Source organism: Bos mutus, chromosome 14 (assembly GCF_027580195.1).
Source record: "Bos mutus isolate GX-2022 chromosome 14, NWIPB_WYAK_1.1, whole genome shotgun sequence".
In the NCBI taxonomy this organism is placed as follows: Eukaryota; Metazoa; Chordata; class Mammalia; order Artiodactyla; family Bovidae; genus Bos; species Bos mutus.
Genome location: NC_091630.1, coordinates 57,130,480 through 57,153,231, shown reverse-complemented (window position 1 = coordinate 57,153,231; position 22,752 = coordinate 57,130,480). Strand labels below are relative to the sequence as shown.

At 38.3% G+C, this 22,752-nt stretch overlaps 1 protein-coding gene across 5 annotated transcripts in view; it reads right to left on the bottom strand.

Moving 5' to 3' along the window:
• The window catches only part of TOX (thymocyte selection associated high mobility group box), a 311,403-nt gene that overhangs the window by 32,614 nt on the left and 256,037 nt on the right, over positions 1-22,752 (bottom strand). For all 5 annotated transcript variants that reach the window (XM_070382368.1, XM_070382367.1, XM_005889171.3 and 2 more), the window contains one exon: positions 10,559-10,789. In XM_070382368.1, coding sequence (XP_070238469.1) covers positions 10,559-10,789 — 231 coding nt within the window. The remainder of the gene's footprint in view (positions 1-10,558; positions 10,790-22,752) is intronic.

Here is a 22,752-nt window from a genome sequence, read left to right as displayed (position 1 = left end):
CTAAATTGAGCAAAAGTACTGAAAAACAACTTGCTGGTAGGCTAAAGGTCACATCGCTAAGCTAACATAAAAAAAGTTATTAGAGTCGAAAATGAAAGAGAAGCAAAGTGAACACACCTTGTCTGCTACCATTAAGGTAATTCTTTCAAGGCTTTGAGCCTGTTTTTGTCAATCTTTAGAAACCAGCCCAAAAGAACAAAATATTTTCACCATTGGATGCATTTTCATCGATACGACTATTTTAAATTTCTCACATCTTGAATTTTACAGCAAGGAATGAGGCTTGGCTACTACTTTGTAATGCTGAGCTCAAAACCAGACACAGGCCAGCGTGAAAAGTGGCTTTAGAATTAGTCAAAGTATTAAATATAAATTATGTGTAAAGACCAAATATCTACCAAAGTTGGCAGCAGAAGTCAATTTATGGTTTCTGATGTGGAAGGTGGTTTGCTGAGGCCGGTCCCCGACTGTGAAATTTAAGGTGTGAGAAATATTACCTACTCATAAATATTTTAATTAAAGCAGAACATTTTACTTAAAGTAAACAAATGAGTAACCTTGTCAACAGAATTATAAAGGACCCTATGAAATGAATGTGCTCATTGTTTTCCCTTAGGGAGCGCTTCAGCCTAGTCTTTCATATTTGGCATTTTGGTATATTATAATAAAGGCAACTATAATAAGGCAATTATGAATTCACACAATAGTATCACACAATCATTGTGTCATCTTTATAATACATGGAACTAAAGAAATTTAAAAGAAATTTTTTAGTAAGAAGTCAATTAATCAATTACAGGAAAATTAATTCAATTACAGGAAAATTCTTAATTTACTGAGCTAATTTTATTGGAAGTCAAATTCAGATTCTTTTTTAGACACCCATATATGAAAACAAACACACACTAAATTCCAGCAAATGTCTTTGAACAGTATGATTCATGTATATCATATGCTTTGGTTCAGTCAGAATGAGAAACATGGAGCTCTCTTGCTTTTTGATTGATTTATTTCTTTCTTCAAAGACAGATTTCTGTTTGTAGTTCTCCCTCCAATCTCTTCCCCAAGACATACTTTTTGTTATGAATGACCTTAAACTGACAATGTTTACATTTACTTTTCATACCTTAAAACTGTTTCAAGAGGGTTTTTCTCCCACACAGACAGAAATCCTATTCAGGACTTTGAAGCAAATATTTAACAAAAATATCTTCGATGGTAGTACACTTTTGTAAACTTGAAGCATTTCTATCACGTTCTTTATTCATATGTTACTCTAGGTGACCTCCTTGGGCAGCTAACTGGGGTTCATTTAGCTTCCAAAGGCAAATATTACACATGTGGGTCCACAGCATTGCCTGAAGCCTCATTTTCTACGTAGCACAGGTAAGACGGTGTTCAGATGGCCTGACTGTAACATCTATCATCCTTCTTGCCCTTGGTTTCTATAGAAAAAACAGCAGCGTTACTACAGTGGGGCTCCCAGTGGTTAACATCCCACAAGGTGTTAACTTTCCTGAAATTTGTGTATTAACAACCATGGGAGAAAGGTGGCAACTCCATGTGTTTCAGGCTGGATGTATGCCCCCTGGTTTCAGGGGAGATTGATGTCGTTATGGGATTCCTGACTAGCATTCAGAGCACCCGGTTTCCTCCAGATGGCTCCCTATCGGCTATTGATGACCGGCTATGTGGGATCATCCTACACGTGCCTAAATACTACTTTAGGAAAGAGGAAACTCATCACGTCACATTACACGGCTTGATGGGTCTGCTCTTCCCTGAATAGCTGCAGATCTTCAGAGGGAGGATTTAAAGGGTGGTGATTTCAGGATGTATGTTTCTGTAATTGTGTCTAAAGGGGGGTGCCCTGGATCAGAATTAAAATCTGAGGTGGCCTCCCCTACAGTAATTTAGAACCTCCACCTTTGAGAACTAGCTAATGGCTCAAATATTATTCACCCTGTATGTCCTTGTGATGCTACCTTCTAAAATTGCACAAGGATGCTTTCTGAATCCTGTATTTGATGCAGATGTCTGAAGAAGGACCTCAAATATATGAGAATGATAAAAAACATGTAAGAATTCCACATACTGAAATTCTTCCTTTAGAACAGGTAATTAAAAATCATCAGTAGAAAGTTCCACAAAAACGTTTCAAAGCTCTATTTATGGATGGAGAAAAGTCTTTCACTTGCAGAAACCAAAGATGACGCTGACTGCATTTGCAATGAGCAGTCCACTGCAATGATCAAACCTTCTAACCTAGGGGATGGGTCTGATTTACATCAAAGTTAAGTTTGGGAAAGAAATGGTCTCTCCCTCTCTCTCAGGGAAAGACAAATATTTTAAAGAAATGTGATTCACACAGTAAATATTAGTACTCAGCTGAACTACAAAATGGCTTCCAAATGGTCTACAGCTGTTTGAAATAAAGTGCAAAGTTGGCCAGATGAGGATTTAAAAATCATAATACATCATTTATCATTTTCCCCAGCTCATCCAAACACTTTTGAATTCATCCTGTCCTAACTTAGTTAGTTGCTGTGGTTTGTTATTCTAAGAAAGCTACCATACCCTATCTAAGGATTGCATCTCAGTGGTTAAGTTAAAACATATATAATGGCTAAACTAAAACAGATCTCAAATGGCAGTTCTAGAGAATCCAAATTCTGTTCATGTAACCTAGTGATTCTATGAATCATTTTTTAAGTTGCACTATATTCCAGTATGTATACACATTTTTATAAGCGAATAATCTCTAATTAAAATCAGCAGTTCAGTATCAGTGACTATGGATGCACTCAAACAGAAAACATTCTAATACAACCTGTCATTTTGCTTTTTTCACTTTCTGCTCTTTCCCCAAACAATCCATCTAACTTATATAGAAAAGTAAAATCTTATAAATACCATTTAATTCCTTCTTCCTTCCTTCTTTTTGGCTCTGGTCCTTAGTTAATCTCTAGTTGTAGTTTATTTCAACTCTTTGCAGTAATAATAAGAAAAAACACAGTTCTTCTAATTCTGGATTTTATTCAAACACTACAAAACTAAAGGCACTTTTCTTTTTGGTTAACTTCAAATGCAGTTTTTCCCCAGTATAATTTCATATTTATAGAAAATGCTTAGAAACATGGTTATGTAAGAAATAATAATTTAATCTCATTTCCCTGTAATATACAGTACTTGAGAAATTAACGTTTGCAGCATCTTTGAATGCTATTATTATTTAGGACAGTTAGAGCAAGTGCATCTGTGTTTACACAGAACTTAGTCCTTAAATGCAGTTAAATTTCCATTTGTGTAACTTGCTCAGCGTTTTCTTAAGCATTCCAGAACTCAGAGAACTTTATAAAGTGGTATTCAGAGAACTGAAAACATTATACAACATGACAAAAATTTTGCTATCGATTCTTTTTGGGATCCATCAAATGCAAACACATGTGTCTACACAATAATGGGGTAACCTGTTTCTGGAATAGTAGAGATCAGAAGCAAGCTCTTCATCTGAAAATATGGCTGCAAAATACATCTGTCAGTTTATTAAATGAGGATGAGAGAGTGTAATGTCGTTCAATTATATTTAACAATATAGTGAGTATCTGTTATGTGCCTGCATGGTGTGAGGAACAGAAGCTACAAAACCAAAAAAAGTACTAAAATATGCTTCTATTGTGTGCGTTTTTTGTGTCAGGCAAATATATACATATATCTAATCAAACTGGTCTGGTATCTGAGATTTATCTCTGTTTACGCAACAACCCCTCCTGGTTGCATGCGATCTCCCTTGCATACCTCATTCAGACCCCCAGCCACAGGGCAGCCCTTTTAGCAGGGCAGTTCAGCACATAGCAGGTGCTCGGGAAATGCCTGTGATAGAGTGTATAATCCCTGGTCTCAGGTTTCTCCTCTGTGAGTCAGCATGGGTGTGGTACTCACGGCAGAACACCAAACTGCATCTTTTAAATTAGGGTGGGCATCAGTGGGGACAGAGGATTTGGTATACAAAGAGGTAACCTGCCCTCCTGAAACATGTTTACTAATAATACACAAAGCCCAATGGACTTGAGTGAGTATTATGTTCAAATTCTCTCCCTTCTGACATCATGGAACCATTCAAGTGAAATGTCTGCTCTCTGTATATCAGCATGGAGTATTTCCATGTGTGCTCTGTGTATTTATACCCAGGAAGGTGTGCCACAACCTCATTTGTGTACCAATTAATTATAGGTATATATACCTGTGATTTAGAAATAAAATATGTTCACCATTGGATATAATATTTCCAACTGCTGTTTCAAGTTTTTATGAATATTAATATAAACTTGCCTCACCTTCTACAGTTTTTAAATGAACAATTGTTTTATATATCTTTTACACCTAGCATTCAAAAAATTGGAGAAAATGCATAATGTTTATAAGGAACTGGCCAAGATAAACACATGTGTGAATGCTATGGTAAAACAGGATTTTAGTTAACCTTAAGTATTGTTGACATAAAATCCAAATTTTATCATAAGATACGGGGCGGGTGTGGGGGAAGGCCCCGGCAGCACTTCTGTAGTGGGTATTTGAGCACCAATGAGGAGTAAATGATTTGATTCCGCGGGCTCAGAGGATTTGTCAGCTGCCTCGTAAGTATAATTCTGGCTCTTCATATCCCTGCTGCTTCTAATTTAGCAGGACAGGCTCATAATTGAAGCAAATTAACTATTTACACTTGCCACTTCTACCAGGGGAAGAGGACACAGCAGCAGGAAAGAATGAGCAGGAAATTACATTCTTCCCACTTGTGTCAGACCTGCCCTTATATAAACACATTAACAGTAATTTCATGAGGCGTCAAACATAGGAATAAATACTGAGGGATGAAATAATGAGGTGCTGCTATTGAGCTGAACTGCTATGGCTAATATCCTTGGATATGAATTATGCATCCTGAAAGAAGGCATATGTTACAATATTCAAACAGTTGCCCTGCAAGTGATATCTGCTCATTAGGCTCTGGATCTCAAGGTAAACCTGCTCTCTTCTCCCACGACAGGGCAGCATTTACAAAAATATGCTCTCTGGGCACCATGGGCTGTGGTTTCTCCTGAATACACCAAACCCTGAACAGGCCTTCCATTCCATTTTTAGCCTAACAGCGTGTTTATTTAGCTCTTTGGCTGAAGCTTTAAAGCCATTTAATGTAATGTAAACAAGAACATTTTGTTTGTAATTTGCTAAATGTATTACAGCCCAACTGTGTCTCCAATTAGGAACTTAAGGTTCATTTAGTAATTTACATCTGGTTCTGATTTAAGGTGACTTTCCTTTCCCACTTAGGAGCTGACTTTCCGCGGCTAAAAAGGAACCAAGAATGCTTTATAGCTCGTTGGACCGATCCCTTCTGCTTCAAAGCTGGACGGACTCTTTAATTTAGTGGGGTTTGACTTTGATGACCAGAATCACAGAATTCAGAATAATAGGGAAATATAGGAAATTCAGCTGGACCTTCATAAACAAAGATGCTGAGGGTTGCTCAAACTCCAAGGAGTCTCATATAAAGGGAATGATCTTGTTACATTATTATTTTTCTTTCTCTGTAGGTTCCAGTCAATGAAAGATAAGTAGCGAAGACCAACATCACCGTCACACTTATGTTTTATTTCCTTTTCTCTAGCTGGTGCCTTTTGGAAACGACTTACTATGTCTCTGAACCAGGTTCTCCACTGTCGTAGGATCTGTTAGCATTTAAAACCTTCTGTTGGAATCCCAAACACAATCCCGTTCCCCTTCCAGATTCAGCCCCATCTTCGAAAGTATTCAAATGGAGACACTGATATGTCAAGTTTGTTTAGTGGCTTTGGTAGGAACAACTCATAAGGGAGGTTTTGTGTTTCTGGAGGATTTTTATCACTTCTTTTAGCTTCCTTTTGATTTCTCTTCTTTGAGAGATTCTTTACAGAAATCAAAGTACATATAGTTCCTCCCTTTCCAGGGCTTCTGAAAATAAAGACCTGCCCATCTGCAGTGGCTTCTTAGCCCCGCCTAGACTCCACAAAGAGGAAGCATGTGACACACACAGACACAGCAGCCCCATTAGTCCTGTTCCCTCTGGCTGGCAAGAAAACATTCAATTGTAATCTCACTAATAGCTGTTTTTCCTTAAATATTGTAATTTTCTGAGCCCCTAATAAGTCATCAATAATTTTGCCCATTTTCCCCAGTTTGTGTTTATATTTGGAGCTATTCATAATTGTGGGCTATTATGACAACGGGATTTCTGAACAATGGTGGTGCATGAAATCCTAGCCTTCTCCTTGAACCAGCTGCCTACACAAAGCCAGCAGCATCACGTGGGGGCTGTTCTGCAACATGCACATTTGTCCTAAATTTTGAAGTTTAATGGTCTGCCTCTAACTGGCTCCAGTAACATTCCTTTAAAAATACATAGCAGTATGTGTGCTCTCCAATTTGAATATTAAATGAGAGTAAAATACAATTAAATTAAGTTTGAAACAGAGATATTATGTTGGCACCATGAGTCAACATAAAGGGGAAGAACAGGTGGTAAAACACCATAATAACACTTTTGGATATTTTGCTGAAATTCTCTTGATGCCCAAAACGTGCATTCTAGGTGGGCATGTGCGCTTTGCGGGCAATTCCCGGCAAACTGTAGGAGAGGGGCTGCCACGTGGCGCACGGCAGGCCCAGCTGATGCAGTATGTCCCTTCCATAAGCGAGGCATCTGCTCTCACTCACTGAACCCTCTCCCTGCTTGTCCCTGGGACAGACTTGCACCTGTATATGTCAAAAACCACCCTTTTTGACATACTCTATCTTTATTAAGCAAGATCATCTTTTAAGAGGAAAGGATAAACTATGCTGAACCCCTGTCAAGTCAAAGGAACATAAGGCATGGGGACAAACTATCTCAAGTGACTCAAACTGATCCCAGTACCTTGTTTTGGTAATGGTGCTTGAGTGTTAAAATACTAACTTCTCCATAAGAGAAAAAGTTATTTCTATTAATATATCTCCCTAAGTAATCTTAGAATAATTTTCTTAAACAACTGCACTTTGATTATGGAAATTGCTTTATAATACTCAGTGAGTTAAATAGGGTCTGTGCTATGCTAAGTTGCTTCAGTTGTGTCCAACTCTTTGTGACCCCATGGACTATGGTCAGCCAGGCTCCTCTGTCCACAGGGCTCTCTAGGCAAGAATACTGAAGTGGGTTCCCATTATTTCCTCCGGGGGAGCTTCCCAACCCAGGGATCGACATCACATCTCTTAGGTCTCCTGCATTGGCAGGTGGTTTCTCTACAATTAGGGCCACCTGGGAAGCCCCCAAATAGGGTCAGCTATTATATAATCTCATTTTTTATTTATAAAACACATTCTTCAACCCCCCAACTATTTCTGTTAAGAGAGAACCCAAAGACAGACTCATTACAAGTTACATATTAAATTGGAAACAAAAGAGAAAGAGGAAAGTGTTTTGTTATCACAATATACAATTAAAAAGCCTTAAGTATTATGTCATAATTGTGATCCTACTTCCATTAGAAAGGCTCAGAGCTGAGTTTGAAAGGCAGAATGGGAGAATGGGAGTCATTTCTCTTTTTAGCACGACACTGGAGAATAGTGACTCTCATATTCTTTGGGTCTGTAAAGACCTTACCTGGTCAGACCAAAAATGTGGAATATTATCTCAGGGTTCCCCTCTTGCTATAATAAAAATAAAAGACCGTATTAGAATTAGTGGGGAAATTCTGAAGCTTTATATTTGTTGCCTTGAGGAACTACCCAGTTTTCATCATAAGAACATTATTCTTTTCCACTAGAAACATGGGTACAGGCACTGACCTTGAATTGATAATGTAAAGGATTTGATCGTGGGCTAGGAAAGAGCTGTGTAGACCTCCCCCATTTAAGCTCCTCTAGTAAATGTGGGAAGTAATTAGGAAAAGATATCCAGGGTTAGAAAAACAGGTAAGAGGAGTCAGATCGGTGGTAGCACTGGCAACTGAAATTTCTTGACATAAAACCAAAGGAGCGCATGTGAGCCTTTGAGCAGCACCCCCAGCTCGCTGCCAGGTCACAGAAGGGATCACTAATGTCCTCTGATTACAAGTTGCCATCACAGTCACTAGGGAAGGCAATCACATTCTGGATGTCTCCTCTGGCAAATTCTATCTCACAAAGCAAGAGTTTATAGCACTGAAGCCTGGCCCCTATCCACGACTACACACAGGGGCTGTCTGAGCAGGGAGGGAGGTACGTGCTGGTGCCCAGGCCAGGGTAGAGCAGGACAGGGGTGGGCTGGGGTTCCTGGTGGAGGTGCACTCAGTTTCTCAATCCGTGAATAAGACCCGGCGTAGAATTCCACCGTGTGTCTCCAACGTCAGTGGGGAGCCACACTTTGGCTTTGGGAGTGTGAGAGCAAACTGATCCAAGTTAGGATAGAAACCAGCTCTGAAGTCTCAAAAAACTACATTAGGTTTTCAGTGGAATCACAAAACATAGTGTCAACCAATCTATTTGTGAGTTGGGTATTTTAATCTCACACACAGAGAGCATTTCTGTGCTACGGTTTCCATCCTCAGAGACGACTCTTGTAGCAGAGCTCCACACGGCAGGGCTGTGCTTTTCTGTGAAGCCCTTTGCCGGGACTGGCAATCTTGAAAAGGACATAATGTGTAGATTTCAGACTGTACAGGACAGCTTTGACTTACAGTAAAGGGGGGTTGGAGAGAACTGGAGAAGTAGGTTCAGCTAATGTTTTGTTAGCAGCTGGTTTTACCATTACAGCTATAATTGTTTTTATAAATTGGTTAGAAAAGAACTGTAGGTTGAATGATAAGTTCTAGTCATGGTGTGTAGTCCTAGACAAATCAATCAACGAATGGGACTCTGTCTATTCTCAGCTCGCCCCCACAGTGTCTAGAAAAGTGCCTGGGGCACACAGTAAACACTCAATAAATCTTTGTTGAATGGATAAGTGACTGAATTTAACTATCTGGCCCCATTTCATAACCTATGAAATTCAGAAAACAGCATCTATGAATACTGTGCTGAACAAATGAAATAAATCATGTAAAACTGTTGTTAGAATATAAAACACAGTATACATTGTAGATGCTGACAGATACTACGGTATATAGGTTCTTAGAGATGTACACAGGTTTGAGATGTTCTCTTTCTTACATACTTCCCTGGACCTGAGGAGGAGAGGTAAAAGTCTCTGTTAAGAATCCAATATGAGACTAACCCATCATGAATGCAGTTCAGTATTCTGTAGTAGCTAAAGCTGCATCCACTTCATCCACATCCAGTGACTGCACTTTAATGATAATGCTTGTCTAATTTTTCCTTCATGATAATGAAATTCTAGATGGTGACAATGGCAATCTAGTCCTGGAAATCTAGAAATCTGCGATCAATACTGCTTCTTTGTTGAAGTGGGTTCTGTCTACACATGGGTTTCCCTGGTGGCTCAGACAGCCTGAGAACTTGCCTGCAATGTAGGAGACCCGGGTTTGATCCCTGGGTTGGGAATCCTCTGGAGAAGGAAATGGCTAACCACACCAGTATTCTTGCCTGGAGAACTCCATGGACAGAAGAGCCTGGCGGGCTACCGTCCACAGAATCGCAAAGAGATGGATAAGACTCTTTTCCATGATTCCCATCCTCCTTAAGACCTTCTGGATGACTTACACTGTGGCTGAGATACAAAGTGTCTCATGCCCCTGCTCCCCACCAGTGTGGTCCTCAGTCACACCATGGCAATCCACAAGAGGAGAAAATAATCAGGTATCTGGGCCCATTTAATACAGCCTAGCAATATGGTACAAGAGGGATTGAATAACATACTCCAGCAGTCTTTAGGGAATGGCTAAGGGTAGAGATCCTTAAATTCAAGGTTCATTTAGCAAAGAGCAAAGAGAGTTTTGATGACAAAAGAGTAAATACTAAGTGCTGAAGAGAGGTGTGGACAGTTTTCAAAATGCTTTTAGGGTTTTTTTTTTTCTGTCTTTAGGATCACATTGGCAGCGTTAAGGAATGAGGTAATTCTGGCTTGGATATGTAGAAGCCCTTCCAAAAGTAACTACACCATATAAACTTTGAAACAAAGGAACTAAGATGCTATTTATAACAGCAATAAAGGAATGTAAAACCATGTCAGAGTCCCCTGAAGTCTGGTTCTGGTGGGGCACATTCTCAGCCTTAGCTCTAGTATCCGAGGAATTCACCCAATGACCAGGCTTCCCACGTGGTGCTAGTGGTAAAGAACTTTCCTGCCAGTGCTGGAGGCATAAGAGACATAGGTTTGATCCCTGGGACAGAATGGCAACTGACTCCAGTATTCTTGTCTGGAGAATTTCATGGACAGAGGAGCCTGGCAGGCTACAGTCCGCAGGGTCATAAAGAGTCGGACATGACTGGAGCTACTACACACACACACACACACCAGCACACACCAAACGACCTCAGAAGCCATTTCTTTAGGATGCACACACTTTCTCAAATCATGTTGAATCATCCATTTTGTATCTTTTCTTACCTGTTTTTGCTCTTCACCCAAACCATCCCACATGGAAGCCACAATTTTAGAAACTTCACCAAAGGTAGCATTTGGATTTTGGCCCTTGATGGCAGCCTGAGTATCACGGAAGAATAACGCATAGGCAGACACTGGCTTCTGTGGCTCATTAGGGTCCTTCTTCTTCTTCTTTTTGGGGGTTTTTGGTTTTTTCCCCATGTCAGAGGCAGGTCGTTTCTCTCCACCATTGATCTGAAATAAAACAAAATCTGAATTATAGAAGAACTAAACAAATTTAGGGGCAGATTGCTCTTCCTTGAAACTTACCCAGGTATACTCACCCATACACATCACACAAACACAGACATTTCTAAGGGCCACTTGGTTTTGTTTTTTCTGTTTTTCAAGTAAAACTTCTTATTTCATGTAATTTTCATATTCATCCTCTTCCAGCCTAATTTACATAGCTTTAACACAATCTTACTGATTCTCTTTATAATACTATTGTACTGTTAGATATTATACCTTAACTCTCTCAGCTTTGCCTTTTTCTCCTGCAGGAACTGAATGACGAGCAGCACTGTGATAGTCAGCAGGAGATTCCTCCTGTAGTAACCCCACTGTATGAACAATCCAACCTGCTTTCTTTGGGGGAGTTTATCCTTTTGTTCCTAATTATGATTTTTTTTTTTTGACTGGGCTGGGTTTTCCCACTGTGGGCTTTTCTCTAGTTGTGGTGAGTGGGGGCCACCCTCCAGTTGCGATGTGAGGGCTTCTCACTGTGATGGCTTCTCTTGCTGGGAAGCAAGGGCTCTTAGGCGTGCGAGCCTCAGTGGTTGTGGCTCCCAAGCCCCAGAGCACAGGCTCAGTAGTTGTGGCCCACCGGTTCAGCTGCTCTGAAGCCCGTGGGATCCTCCTGGCCCAGGGACTGAACCTGTGTCTCTTGCATTGGCAGGCAGACTCTCCATCACTGAGCCACCAAGGATGCCCCTAATTTTGATTTTTAAATGATAGTGGGCAACATATCCAATGAATAAATTTGACTGGCTCCTGGTGTTGCACTTAGGTCTGTGGAATGCTGCTGGGAAATCCTAGTAATGCTCATGGCTTAGAATGGCATAATCCAGACCCTAGGTCAGTGCTGTCCAACAGAACTTTCTGCTAAGGGGGTAAAGTTCTAAAATCTGTGCTATTCAATATAGTTGCCACTAGCGACACATAACTAATGAGCATATGAAATGCAGCCAGCAGGAATAAGAAACAAAATTTTAAATTTTATACAATTTTAATTGCTTTAAATTTAAATAGCTAAATGTGGCTAGTGGTTACCATATTGGAGAGTGCATCTCTGGAAACTAGACTCTCAAATCTAGACATTTCTAGCACAGCTTTAACACTCAGTTTAAGGAAAGATTCCATTTCTTCCCATTGTCCTTGAGTATGAATATCTGGATAATCTAAATTGTTATTCTGATGCAAGTGGGAAAAAATACAATGTATTTTAGACATCTGCATTTGAACTTGGATACTAACTAGTTAATATGTGATGTCACTTTATCAACATCTATAGAATGAGATGTCTGGGCTACAATTTCTTTCTAGTTCTAGAATTATATGAGTCTACATGAGTACTGAGTAGTGCTGTCTCTGGAGGAATCCTCTTTCCACCTGCCTCTCCCACCAGCACAAGGGCCCCCATGCACTGTGCCCTGATGAAGTCACCATTATCAGGGAGGTTCTGCACCATCACTTCTATTGCTGTGATGGCTGTTGCTTTTCTCTTCTTGGCAAACATGCAATATGTATCTTATTCAGATAAATTGCCAGGCAAGGTAATCTGTGTGAAATAACAGCCACCATTGGATACGAAGTGTGAGCTCCTGAGAGGCTGGTGGATGTAACATCAGAAGATCCACACTCACGTCCTCTGTTTAGCTGTTTAGCTGTGAAATCTTGGTAAGCTACATTATTTTTCTGGGCCTCCATTTCCTCTACTGCAAATCAGTTGCAATGCCATTGTGTGATTACTGAGATGATATATATGTAATATGGTCAAAATTTTAAAATGGTATTCAGATGTTAATTATGACACAGTAATAACTTTTTACTGAATGAATGGAAAGAAATGACCTCAACACTAATTTGTGATGCCATATGGTCATGGCTTAAAAGATATGCCCTGAGAACCAGAGACAGGAAAAACAAACAAACAAACAAAAAAAACTAAGCGAATTCTTTGGCTTTGTCTTTAGTTAAAAAACTATGGAATAGATTATTGTTTCAAAACTGTCAGTTGAAGTAGATAAACAACCCTTTGGGGACAGGAGGCTCTGAACCTAGCAGACAGACTGACATAGATCAACACTAGAAAGTGACTTCCCCAGGAAGGGTTTCAGGTGATCCTGTGAGATGACTGGTCCTCAGGTTAATGAGCCAAAGGACAAGAATGCTGGGACTGGACTGAGCGGATACTGGGCAAACTGGGGTAACGGCTCTAAACTAAACACGTAGGTAAATACGACCTCGATGCTCATTCTCAATGGTTGGATGTTAGAATCACCTGGGAAACTTTTAAATAATACCCTCATGTCCAGGCTTTAGCTCTATACTGATTACATCACAGAGTCTAAGAGCAGGAGACACTGGCTTTAGTCCACCTTAACTCTACTCCTCCAACTGCCTTTTGATACTTCAGACATGCAACAAACAGACAAGCAAAGCTTCTCTTTGCCCCAAGGCTACACAGAGCCACAGCTTTTCTTCTCTTCACAGTCAGACTCCTCCAAGTGGTTATGCTGACTGCAGGCAACTCACTGTGCCTTCCCATCACTTAGGCTCTCAAAAAGGTCACCAAGGACCACAAAGATAAATCCAGGGGACTTTTCAGTCTTCCCCTGACTTGATTTCTCACTGCGAGTGTCCTGTCTCTTCCAAAGCTCATCATAGTCTTCGGATTTTATGCCTACCTTGCCTTCCTCACTGTTTCTAGAATCATTTTTAGGCCCATCCTCCTCTACCTGGCCACTAACTGGTAGTGTACCTGACTTTTTTTTTTTTGCTGTAGACTGTCTTCTCCTGTGAATTTTTATTTAGGGAATCTCTTAAGATGCAGGGTTTCCAGTAACAATTGTGGGTGGATGACTGTCAAGTTCATTTCCTCTGAATTTTGAATGCATAAAAACCATTGCTATTTGACATCTTTATCTTCTTTGTATGCTTTATAACTTCCAAATTTTCTAAACATAACTATTTCTATATTCAAAAATAAAATATCAAGAAGAGAAATAAAAAGGATTTAAGAAAGACCATAATGAAGAATGCTAAAAGTGAAAGGATCATGACATTGGAGGTCATATTTCATCAAGGATTGGAATATGTAGACAATGGGGACACAGTGTATGAAAATAAATGCTTATCCACATGGAATATTTACCTGGGCTCCCTATAAATTTTAATGGAAAAAGTTTCACTTTTCAAGATTTCAGATCTGACACACTGAAATCTCCATGACTGCAGATTATATCAATCTTTGTAGAAATAATTGATTGTCAGTTACATAGAGAAATTTCCTATGACTCACTGCAAATGTTTTTATTAAAAGATTTCCCCTGAATAATTTAAATTGTTTCCATATTCCACTGTCTAAAATTGTGTTTGAACGGCTGATCTTTATGCTTCCTTACTTTTTTTTAATTTATTTTTTTATTGAAGGATGATTGCTTTACAGAATTTTGCTGTTTTTTGTCAAACCTCAACATGAGTCAGCCATAGGTATACTATATCCCCTTCCATCTCCCTCCCCGTCCCACCCCTCTAGGTTGATACAGAGCCCGTCTGAGTGTCCTGAGCCATACAAGAATTCCCACTGGCTATCTATTTTACATATGGTGATGTAAGTTTCCATGTTACTCTCTCCATACATCTCACGCTCTCCTCCCCTCTCCCCATGTCCATAAATCTATTCTCTATGTCTGTTTCTCTACTGCTGCCCTGTAAATTAATTCTTCCATACTATTTTTCTAGATTCTGCTATGTGTGTTAGAATACGATACTCATCTTTCTCTTTCTGACTCACCTCACTCTGTAAAATAGGTTCTGGGTTCATCCACCTCATCAGAACTGACTCAAATGCATTTCTTTTTATGGATGAATAATATTCTATTATGTGTAGGTACTACAACTTCTTTATCCATTCATCTGTCAACGGACATCTAGGTTGCTTCTATGTTCTAGCTATTGTAAATAGTGCTGCAATGAACAATGGGATACATGTGTCTTTTTCAATTTTGGTTTCCTTGGGGTATATGCTTAGGAGTGGGATTGCTGGGTCATATGGTGATTTTATTACTAGTTTTTTAAGGAATCTGCATACGGTCTTCCATAGTGGCTGTGTCAATTTACATTCCCACCAACAGTGCAAGAGCGTTCCCTTTTCTCCAGCATTTATTGTTTGTAGACTTTTTGATGATGGCCATTCTGACTGGTGTGAGGTGATATCTCATTGTGGTTTTGATTTCATTTCTCTAATAATAAGCAATGTTGAGCATCTTTTCATGTGTTTGTTAGCCATCTGTATGTCTTATTTGGAGAAATGTCTGTTTAGGTCTTGTTCCCACTTTTTGCTTGGGTTGTTTGTTTTTCTAGCATTGAATTGTATGAGCTGCTTGTATATTTTGGAAATTAATTCTTTGTTAGTTGTTTCATTCGCTATTATTTTCTCCCATTCTGAGGGCTGTCTTTTCACCTTGCTTATAGCTTCCTTTGCTATGCAAAAGCTTTTAAGTTTAATCAGGTCCCACTTGTTTACTTTTGTTTTTATTTCCCTTACTCTAGGAGGTGGGTCATAGAGGGTCTCGCTTTGATTTATGTCATCAAGTGTTCTGCCTATGTTTTCCTCTAGGAGTTTTATAGTTTCTGGTCTTACAATTAGGTCTTTAATCCATTTTGAGTTTATCTTTGTGTATGGTGTTAGGAAATGTTCTAATTTCACTTTTACATGTAGCTGTCCAGTTTTCCCAGCACCATTTATTGAAGAGGCTGTCTTACTTACTTTTTGAATCAGTATTTGGATGACATGGGGCACGTTTCAGATCTGCTGGATTCATGTGACACCCATGGTAGCAGGTAGGACAGTTAACTTACTACTGGAAAACGTGGCCCTCCTTTCTAGGGAGTCTCTGCAGAAGCAGGAGCACTGGCTATGGCCAGTGAGATAGATGCTCTAAGTGTCAAGCATACAGAAACCACAAGCTACTGTTTTGACACAACACATATAACTGTTTTGATAGCAACCCTATAGGAATCTCTAAACAAGTCCATGCAGCCAATCAATTTGGTTGGCTTTCTGGAGGCTTCCCCTATTTTCCTGGCTTGTCTTTATTAACAGGGTTAGCCAGATGCAGTCTTCTCCTTTAGAAGAAACAAGCATTTTATGATTTCTGCCTCCCTATTTTCAAGGCTTAGCAGACATCATTTATGTACTATGGAGGGTCACCCCGAGGCTTCACCTGTGTATCTGACAGTGTACCTGAGAGGCACCAAGCTTGAAGCCGGGGTGTCATCCTCCATTATGGCCAGACCACTGGCCAATCTCATAACATTACATCAGCTTTGTCTCTGTGATTTCTGAAAGTGAGAGCGTGTTGATATACTGTCCTTTTATTTATTTATTAAAAAAATTTTTTTACACTCTCCTTTTAAATACTCATGGTTAATCTTAGGCTGAATTATCTGTCATGCAAGAAAACTGGCATCTGAGTGGACTAATCTACAGGGCACACATAAAATATTTATTTCTTAAGGATCACCACCTTTTCTTCAGTAATTCAATTAGCTCACTAAAACTGTATTCTTAGATCATAATATTCTGACCACTTATAAAACTGCCCTCATAGAACCAAACTATGGCTTAAAATAATGCCCTTTCACCAAAAGCTGGTGTAAGAGGAGAACACAAAAATAAAAATTACGTATGAAATAGTTTTAAAAAATAAAATATGCTTTGAAGGGAATCATTGTTATATTGCTCAGTGTTCCTTGCATAAAGGCTTACTGGGTATGTATAATGTCTTTGCTTTTAGAAAGCAATAAAACAGGATACAAATCCCCTGCTGTGGTTGGCTGTCTAATGCACCCACACATGTGGGCAGTACTGTATGAAGTGAAAGGCTGTCTGCCATGTGAGCACTGGCCATTACCACCTGATATGGTGGGGGGCGGGGGGGTCTGAACACTGGGCATTACCACCTAATTGTGGAGGTCTTATTTTTCACTTTGCATTTGACTTGTATTTGGAAAGGTACAGAAGTGAGCTGTTATTTTAGACTGTATAATGAACTGGGAATTTGTCAGGCCTACTTTCTGGCTGTAGTTTCATCACGTATTTGAAAACCACACGATCATTTCTCATATACAAAACCTCCCCAAAGAAAGATATGCTGCTATAATTTGGATCCACTTACATGCCAGGAATGGATTGCATTTTGAAGGACACCTGGCCTTTCTGACCATCAACTATTTGGAATGAACACAATGATGATAAATACGATTGTGGTGAGAAAATGAGCTAAATGGATTTGTAATATGTCCCTGGACCTTAATTTTGAGTATTGTCTGAATGGATGAAAGTTTATAATTTTATGGCCTAATTTTCCCAGAGACACTGACTACTGTAGTCTAGAGCAGTACTATCTCATGGAATTTTCTAGGAAGATGGAAATGTTCTCTGTACTGTCTGAAGGTAGGCACTAGCCACGTGTAGCTTAGTATGCTAAGCTACAGCAAGTGAGGAACTAGATTTTTAAATTTAATTTTAATTAGATTTAAATGTACACAGTCACACAGGACTTGTGGCTACTGTAAGGACTGTACAGCATCACGTACAGGACACTGTTTTAGAGTATAACATTTCTAGAGTTACTTGGGTTCTAAGACTAGAAGAGTTAAATTTAATTCCAATGTCATGATCTTGACAATACAGATGGACCATAGAATGCAAAAATATAAAGTCTCCACAATGACAAGCACATTGAGAGTAAGAACAAGGTCCTGTTAATCTTTCCAACCTCACAACATCAGTATGGAGTCTTACATGCAGTGGGTCACCACATGTTTCCACCTGCATTCTACAGTGGTGGGCAAAGGCTTAGAATGACAAGGAAAAGGACATCTGAAACATATACAAAAGTTGTTTGAAAATCATAGCAACTAAGAATATGTCTGGACTGAGGCCTTACCTGTAATCCTTATTACCCATGGACTTGTTTCATGTTCTATTAAAGCTCCCAGGAAAAAATAAAAACATACAAAATGCATAGACATACTACTCTCACAGTAGCTCTACAAAGATATCTGTGCTTCCTGTATTAACTTTTAGACTGATATCTATTTCCCAAATCCCTAGGGTTGTCTTTATGCTTTTGGTAATCCACCTCTGGTCATATCTTATTGCTTAATTAAAGTGATATATTTAACTTATTTATCACAATAAAACAATAATTTTCCACTTTAAAAAAGCAATGTGTTAATGGTGTTACTTAGATAGCACTTCTTAAGAATACAGAGTAGAGTTAAGACTCAAGGAAAGAGAATCACTGATATTGAAATGTCCCTGGAGAAGTTGGAAACATCTATAAGCATATTTAAAATAAACTGCCGCGGTCCCAAAGCCTTTAATGGAGCCGGGAGAGCTGTTTAATGCACACTATCTTGCAGTAATCGCTGTAGTTTAAAATAGATTTTAATCAAGCACCATCTGCATAATAGGCTGAACAAACAACATAGAACTCCACTTATAACTCTTATCATATAAAGTAAATATTATAAAATCTTTGCCATAGAAACAGGGCATATTACAGCACTTTTTGTGATGGTACTGTAACTGAAAAATTCTGCTACTTAAATTCATTCTCTCTTTTCTTTCTAAACTATGCCATCTAAAATCCCCTTACGAGAATAAATTCAAATAAGCATGGAAAGTAAGTCATCTAGTTACTGTGAAATCAGTAAGGCTTTAATACCTCTTTCATTTTACAATTGGGTTTATTATTATCATTAATAATAACTAATTCAATGACTCAAAACATCAGTTATAGAAAGCTATATATAAAGTGTTATACTCTTGAGATGATTCACAAGCAGAGGGCATTGTATAGGTTTCATAGCTTGTAAAACAGATTCATTTTTAGGGATTTTTGATTCTGGTATTGTTTTAGGATGACTTTAGCAAAAACACTCAGTGGCCTCATATAAGGTAAGAAATTTGGGCTACTGTCTAGAAAAATCACTTTAAAGTGAAGAAAAGATTTGACTATAACTACATACATCTGTTAGTTATGTTTATTGGTTTTGTTAGATTTATTTGGTCTTTTCTAAATTTACCTTTCTAGGATGATACATTTACTTATTTTAGGTTAAAAATTCCTCTTGCCTCACAGAGAATGCACAAGCTGTTGATACACAGTTCCCATGAATAAAATGCCAGGTAGGCACCTGTGTGTAGCCTCAGTTAAGTTCAGTTGCTCAGTAGTGCCTACTCTTTGCGATCCACTGGACTGCAGCACGCCAGGCTTCCCTGTCCATCACCAACTCCCGGAGCTTGCTCACTGTAGCCTCACTTGAACTTTATTCCATGACTTAATCAAGGTATGCTCAATCATCTAAGAACATTTACACCCAGGAAACACCACATTGTAGTATAATTTAGCTAGTTAAATGGATTTTAGGAACTATTATTTGGAATTGAGTACTAACTGGCTGCTTGACTGAATTACACTATTTTCCCCAAAACTGCTTCACTAATAAGCTCAATCTTAACCACTGCTGCTGCTGCTGCTGCTGCTAAGTCGCTTCAGTCGTGTCTGACTCTATGCGACCCCATAGACGGCAGCTCACCAGGCTCCCCCGTCCCTGGGTTTCTCCAGGCAAGAAGACTGGAGTAGGTTGCCATTTCCTTCTCCAATGCGTGAAAGTGAAAAGCGAAAGTGAAGTCGCTCAGTTGTGTCCAACTCTTAGCGACCCCATGGACTGCAGCCCACCAGGCTCCTCCATCCATGGGATTTTCCAGGCAAGAGTATTGGAGGGGGGTGCCATTGCCTTTTCCGGTCTTAACCACTGGGATACTTTATTTCTGATAAATGAGTACATATTAGTTGCTTGGATCTAAGAAATTCTTAAAAGTATCATACATATTACATCATGTGAAGTGTTTAATAATTGTGTGATAAATACAGTTCAACGTGGGAAATACCAGGCTTTTGAAACTCAATTTTAAATATTCTGTCCTAATGCTAGACAATGTGACTTGACATTTGGTTCCAGCACTGCTTGATTTCACTCCACTTCTGTCTGCCTACCATTTTTACTTTATTGTAGAATCTTCTAGCCTTCAGAACAGTAGTAAATAAAAAGTACTTTTCTAAGGCTTATTTAATTGTTCCTCTAGCGACACCCTATTTTCTTTGAGGAAAAAAAAAAAAACCCTTCTCTTTCTGTTCAGTGTGGTAATGCATACTAGATGACCTAGCAAATTAGTAAGAAACTCTTAAAAGCAAAAACAAGCAAATGCAAGAACCCGGAGAAGCAAGCAGAGTACTAAGGCCAACTTTCGTCTTGAAGACAGCTGCTGAACCTGGTGAAATTGAGTCAAAGTTACAGCAGATAGAGGACAAAGCCCATGACTGACCAAAAAAAGTGGGATGTTTAATGGGAGAGTTCCTATTAAAAGTCAGGACTGAAAAGAATTAGACTTTCTGAGCAGGGTGAAATAAAATGATTTGCCTGGCACGTTCCCTCCCAATACCTGCAAGGATGATTCTGAAGGCAAGGGGAAGAATATCTTTTGTGATAATTCACAAACAGAAGCCAGCATTTGTAAAGATTTATACCCTGAACACATATGACTCTAGTGATCTGAAAAACTTTTAAGCCTGAAGTGGCTCTAGATTGTAATGGTCCAAGCCGCTTGGCAAAAGCAAACACAAACCATCTTTAGAGGAGTCCACTTTCAAACCAGGTCGAATAGAATTCTCATAAAGTTCTAAAGAATATCAGCTCTTATTCCAAAAGCAAAAAAAGCAGAATGAATCAAGGCATTAAAACCAAGGGCCAGTGGCAACAATAGACAACAGACTCAGACCCCAAAAGGCTTCACAGACTGGAATTAACAAATGCTTAAAGAACAAAAGAGATTAAATCCATGGATAGAGAGCAAGCAACTAAAAAAAAAAAAAAAGCAAACAGATTTGAGAAAGAACCAAATAAAACTAGAGATATAAAATAATTGAAATTAAACCCCCAATATATGAGCATTAATTTCAGATTTGATACAGCTGAAAGTTGAATTATGAACTGGGAAATTGATGTAAGTAAATTAATCAGAATACAATGGAGTAAGATATCTTCAAATGATAATGGAGAATCACCATCAATCTAAAATTATTTTTCCTAGTTAAAGTAGTTTTTAAGGTAATCTTGTTCCCAATAGATCATCATGAGAGAAAATTTCAAAGGCATAGGGAAAATGATGTCAGATGAAAAAAAAATTTTTACATGTGAATAAATCTAAAGAAAAAAGACTGTAAAAACAACAAAAATAGCATTTTATGAAGTTCATAAAATTACATTTAATTCAAAGATAATTTATAATTTAAATTATAATCAAGATAAACAATAGCAATAACTGCTCCAGTATAAATTGAAAGAAGGGTATTCAGAGTTAAAGTAATTTATGAAGGGTAAAGATATTGATCAATGTTAGACTTTCATGCATTTTTATGTTAATTTTAGACTTTCACACATTTTTAAGAGTAGTTACTAAATAAAGAGAAGGATTATAAAATTTAATTTCCGATTTTAAAATGGGAAATATTGAAATGAGAAAAGTAAGATCAATCTTAAGGAAGGTAAGAAAGAGAAAAAGAAACATAGACATATGTGAGACAAATAGAAAGCAACATACTTAAATGGAGAAATTAACCCAAGTATTTTAGCATTTATTCAATATGTGAATGTATGTAAATGAGGTCAGTGTCATTTTTTTTTTTGACATGATACAGGCATGGTTTTATATACAGAAATAAACATAACAGCAAAATATATTAGGTAAAACATAAGAAACATAATTAAAACCAAAACAATTACATCGCTTTTGTCATTAAAAGTCAGTTTCACTTGAAAGTAAAAACTTGACTATATACCACTGACAAGAGACACATACAATCCTTTCAGCAGAGAAGCTGAAAGTAAAAGGATGGAAAAATATGTATTGTGATTCTTAGCCCATAATTCCCTTAAAGGGAAAACTGTGCTAAAAATACTGCTGAAATGCCAGATACTTTAAGTGTCTTAAAGTGTCTGTTGTGTTACACGTACTGGATTACAGGCTTATACCATAAGCTACCCAAGTTTATATTTTTCTGATGTTTGACTGTATGTCTAGTTTATGACTTCAGGCTGTCAACACAGCTCCATAGCAATCAGGGCCATGGGGAGTGTTTATAAGGTGATAATTTATTTTACTGATGTATTTACAATATTTCTGTCTGTCAAAACAAAGTTATTTCATTTACTTGTTCAATTAGATAAACTGGAATTAATATGCAATCGCTTAAGAGAGCACAAAGTGTTAAGAGGGAAGGTTTAAATGCTTCTTTTTCAGGTGTTAGACTAAATATTCTTTTTTAGCTCTCTTATTAGAAATTATTTAAGTGATCCTTTTGACTAAACAGTACTTCACATTTAACAGGAGCTGTTGCAGTACAACATTCCTCATAAACCCTTCTCATACATAAAGGAAAATTCCGATTTAATTGGCAGTGATGAAGAATGCTTGAACACTTTCATCGGAGGAATTTTTAAAATCATTTAATAAAAATAAGTTGAAAAATGGGCAGGGGAATTCTGAACTGGAGAGAAGGTGAAGGATAGTGTGTATAGCTGGAATGGGAAGATAGCTTTTGAGATGGAAAATGCACTTAAACTAGACATGAACTTGACAGCATTTGTGTAGACAAAAAGTCACCTTAATGAAGGCATTCTTGAGAAATCCACCTTTACATCATAGCTTATTCAAGAATATACCACTATAGAATATTCCACTACACAACATTTACATGGTCATTAGTAACGAGCTATAAATTACTCTGAGATATGGAAGTTAAATGATTGGTTAGGATACTCACTGGCAAAGTTTCACACCTGCCTGGAAACTCATAACA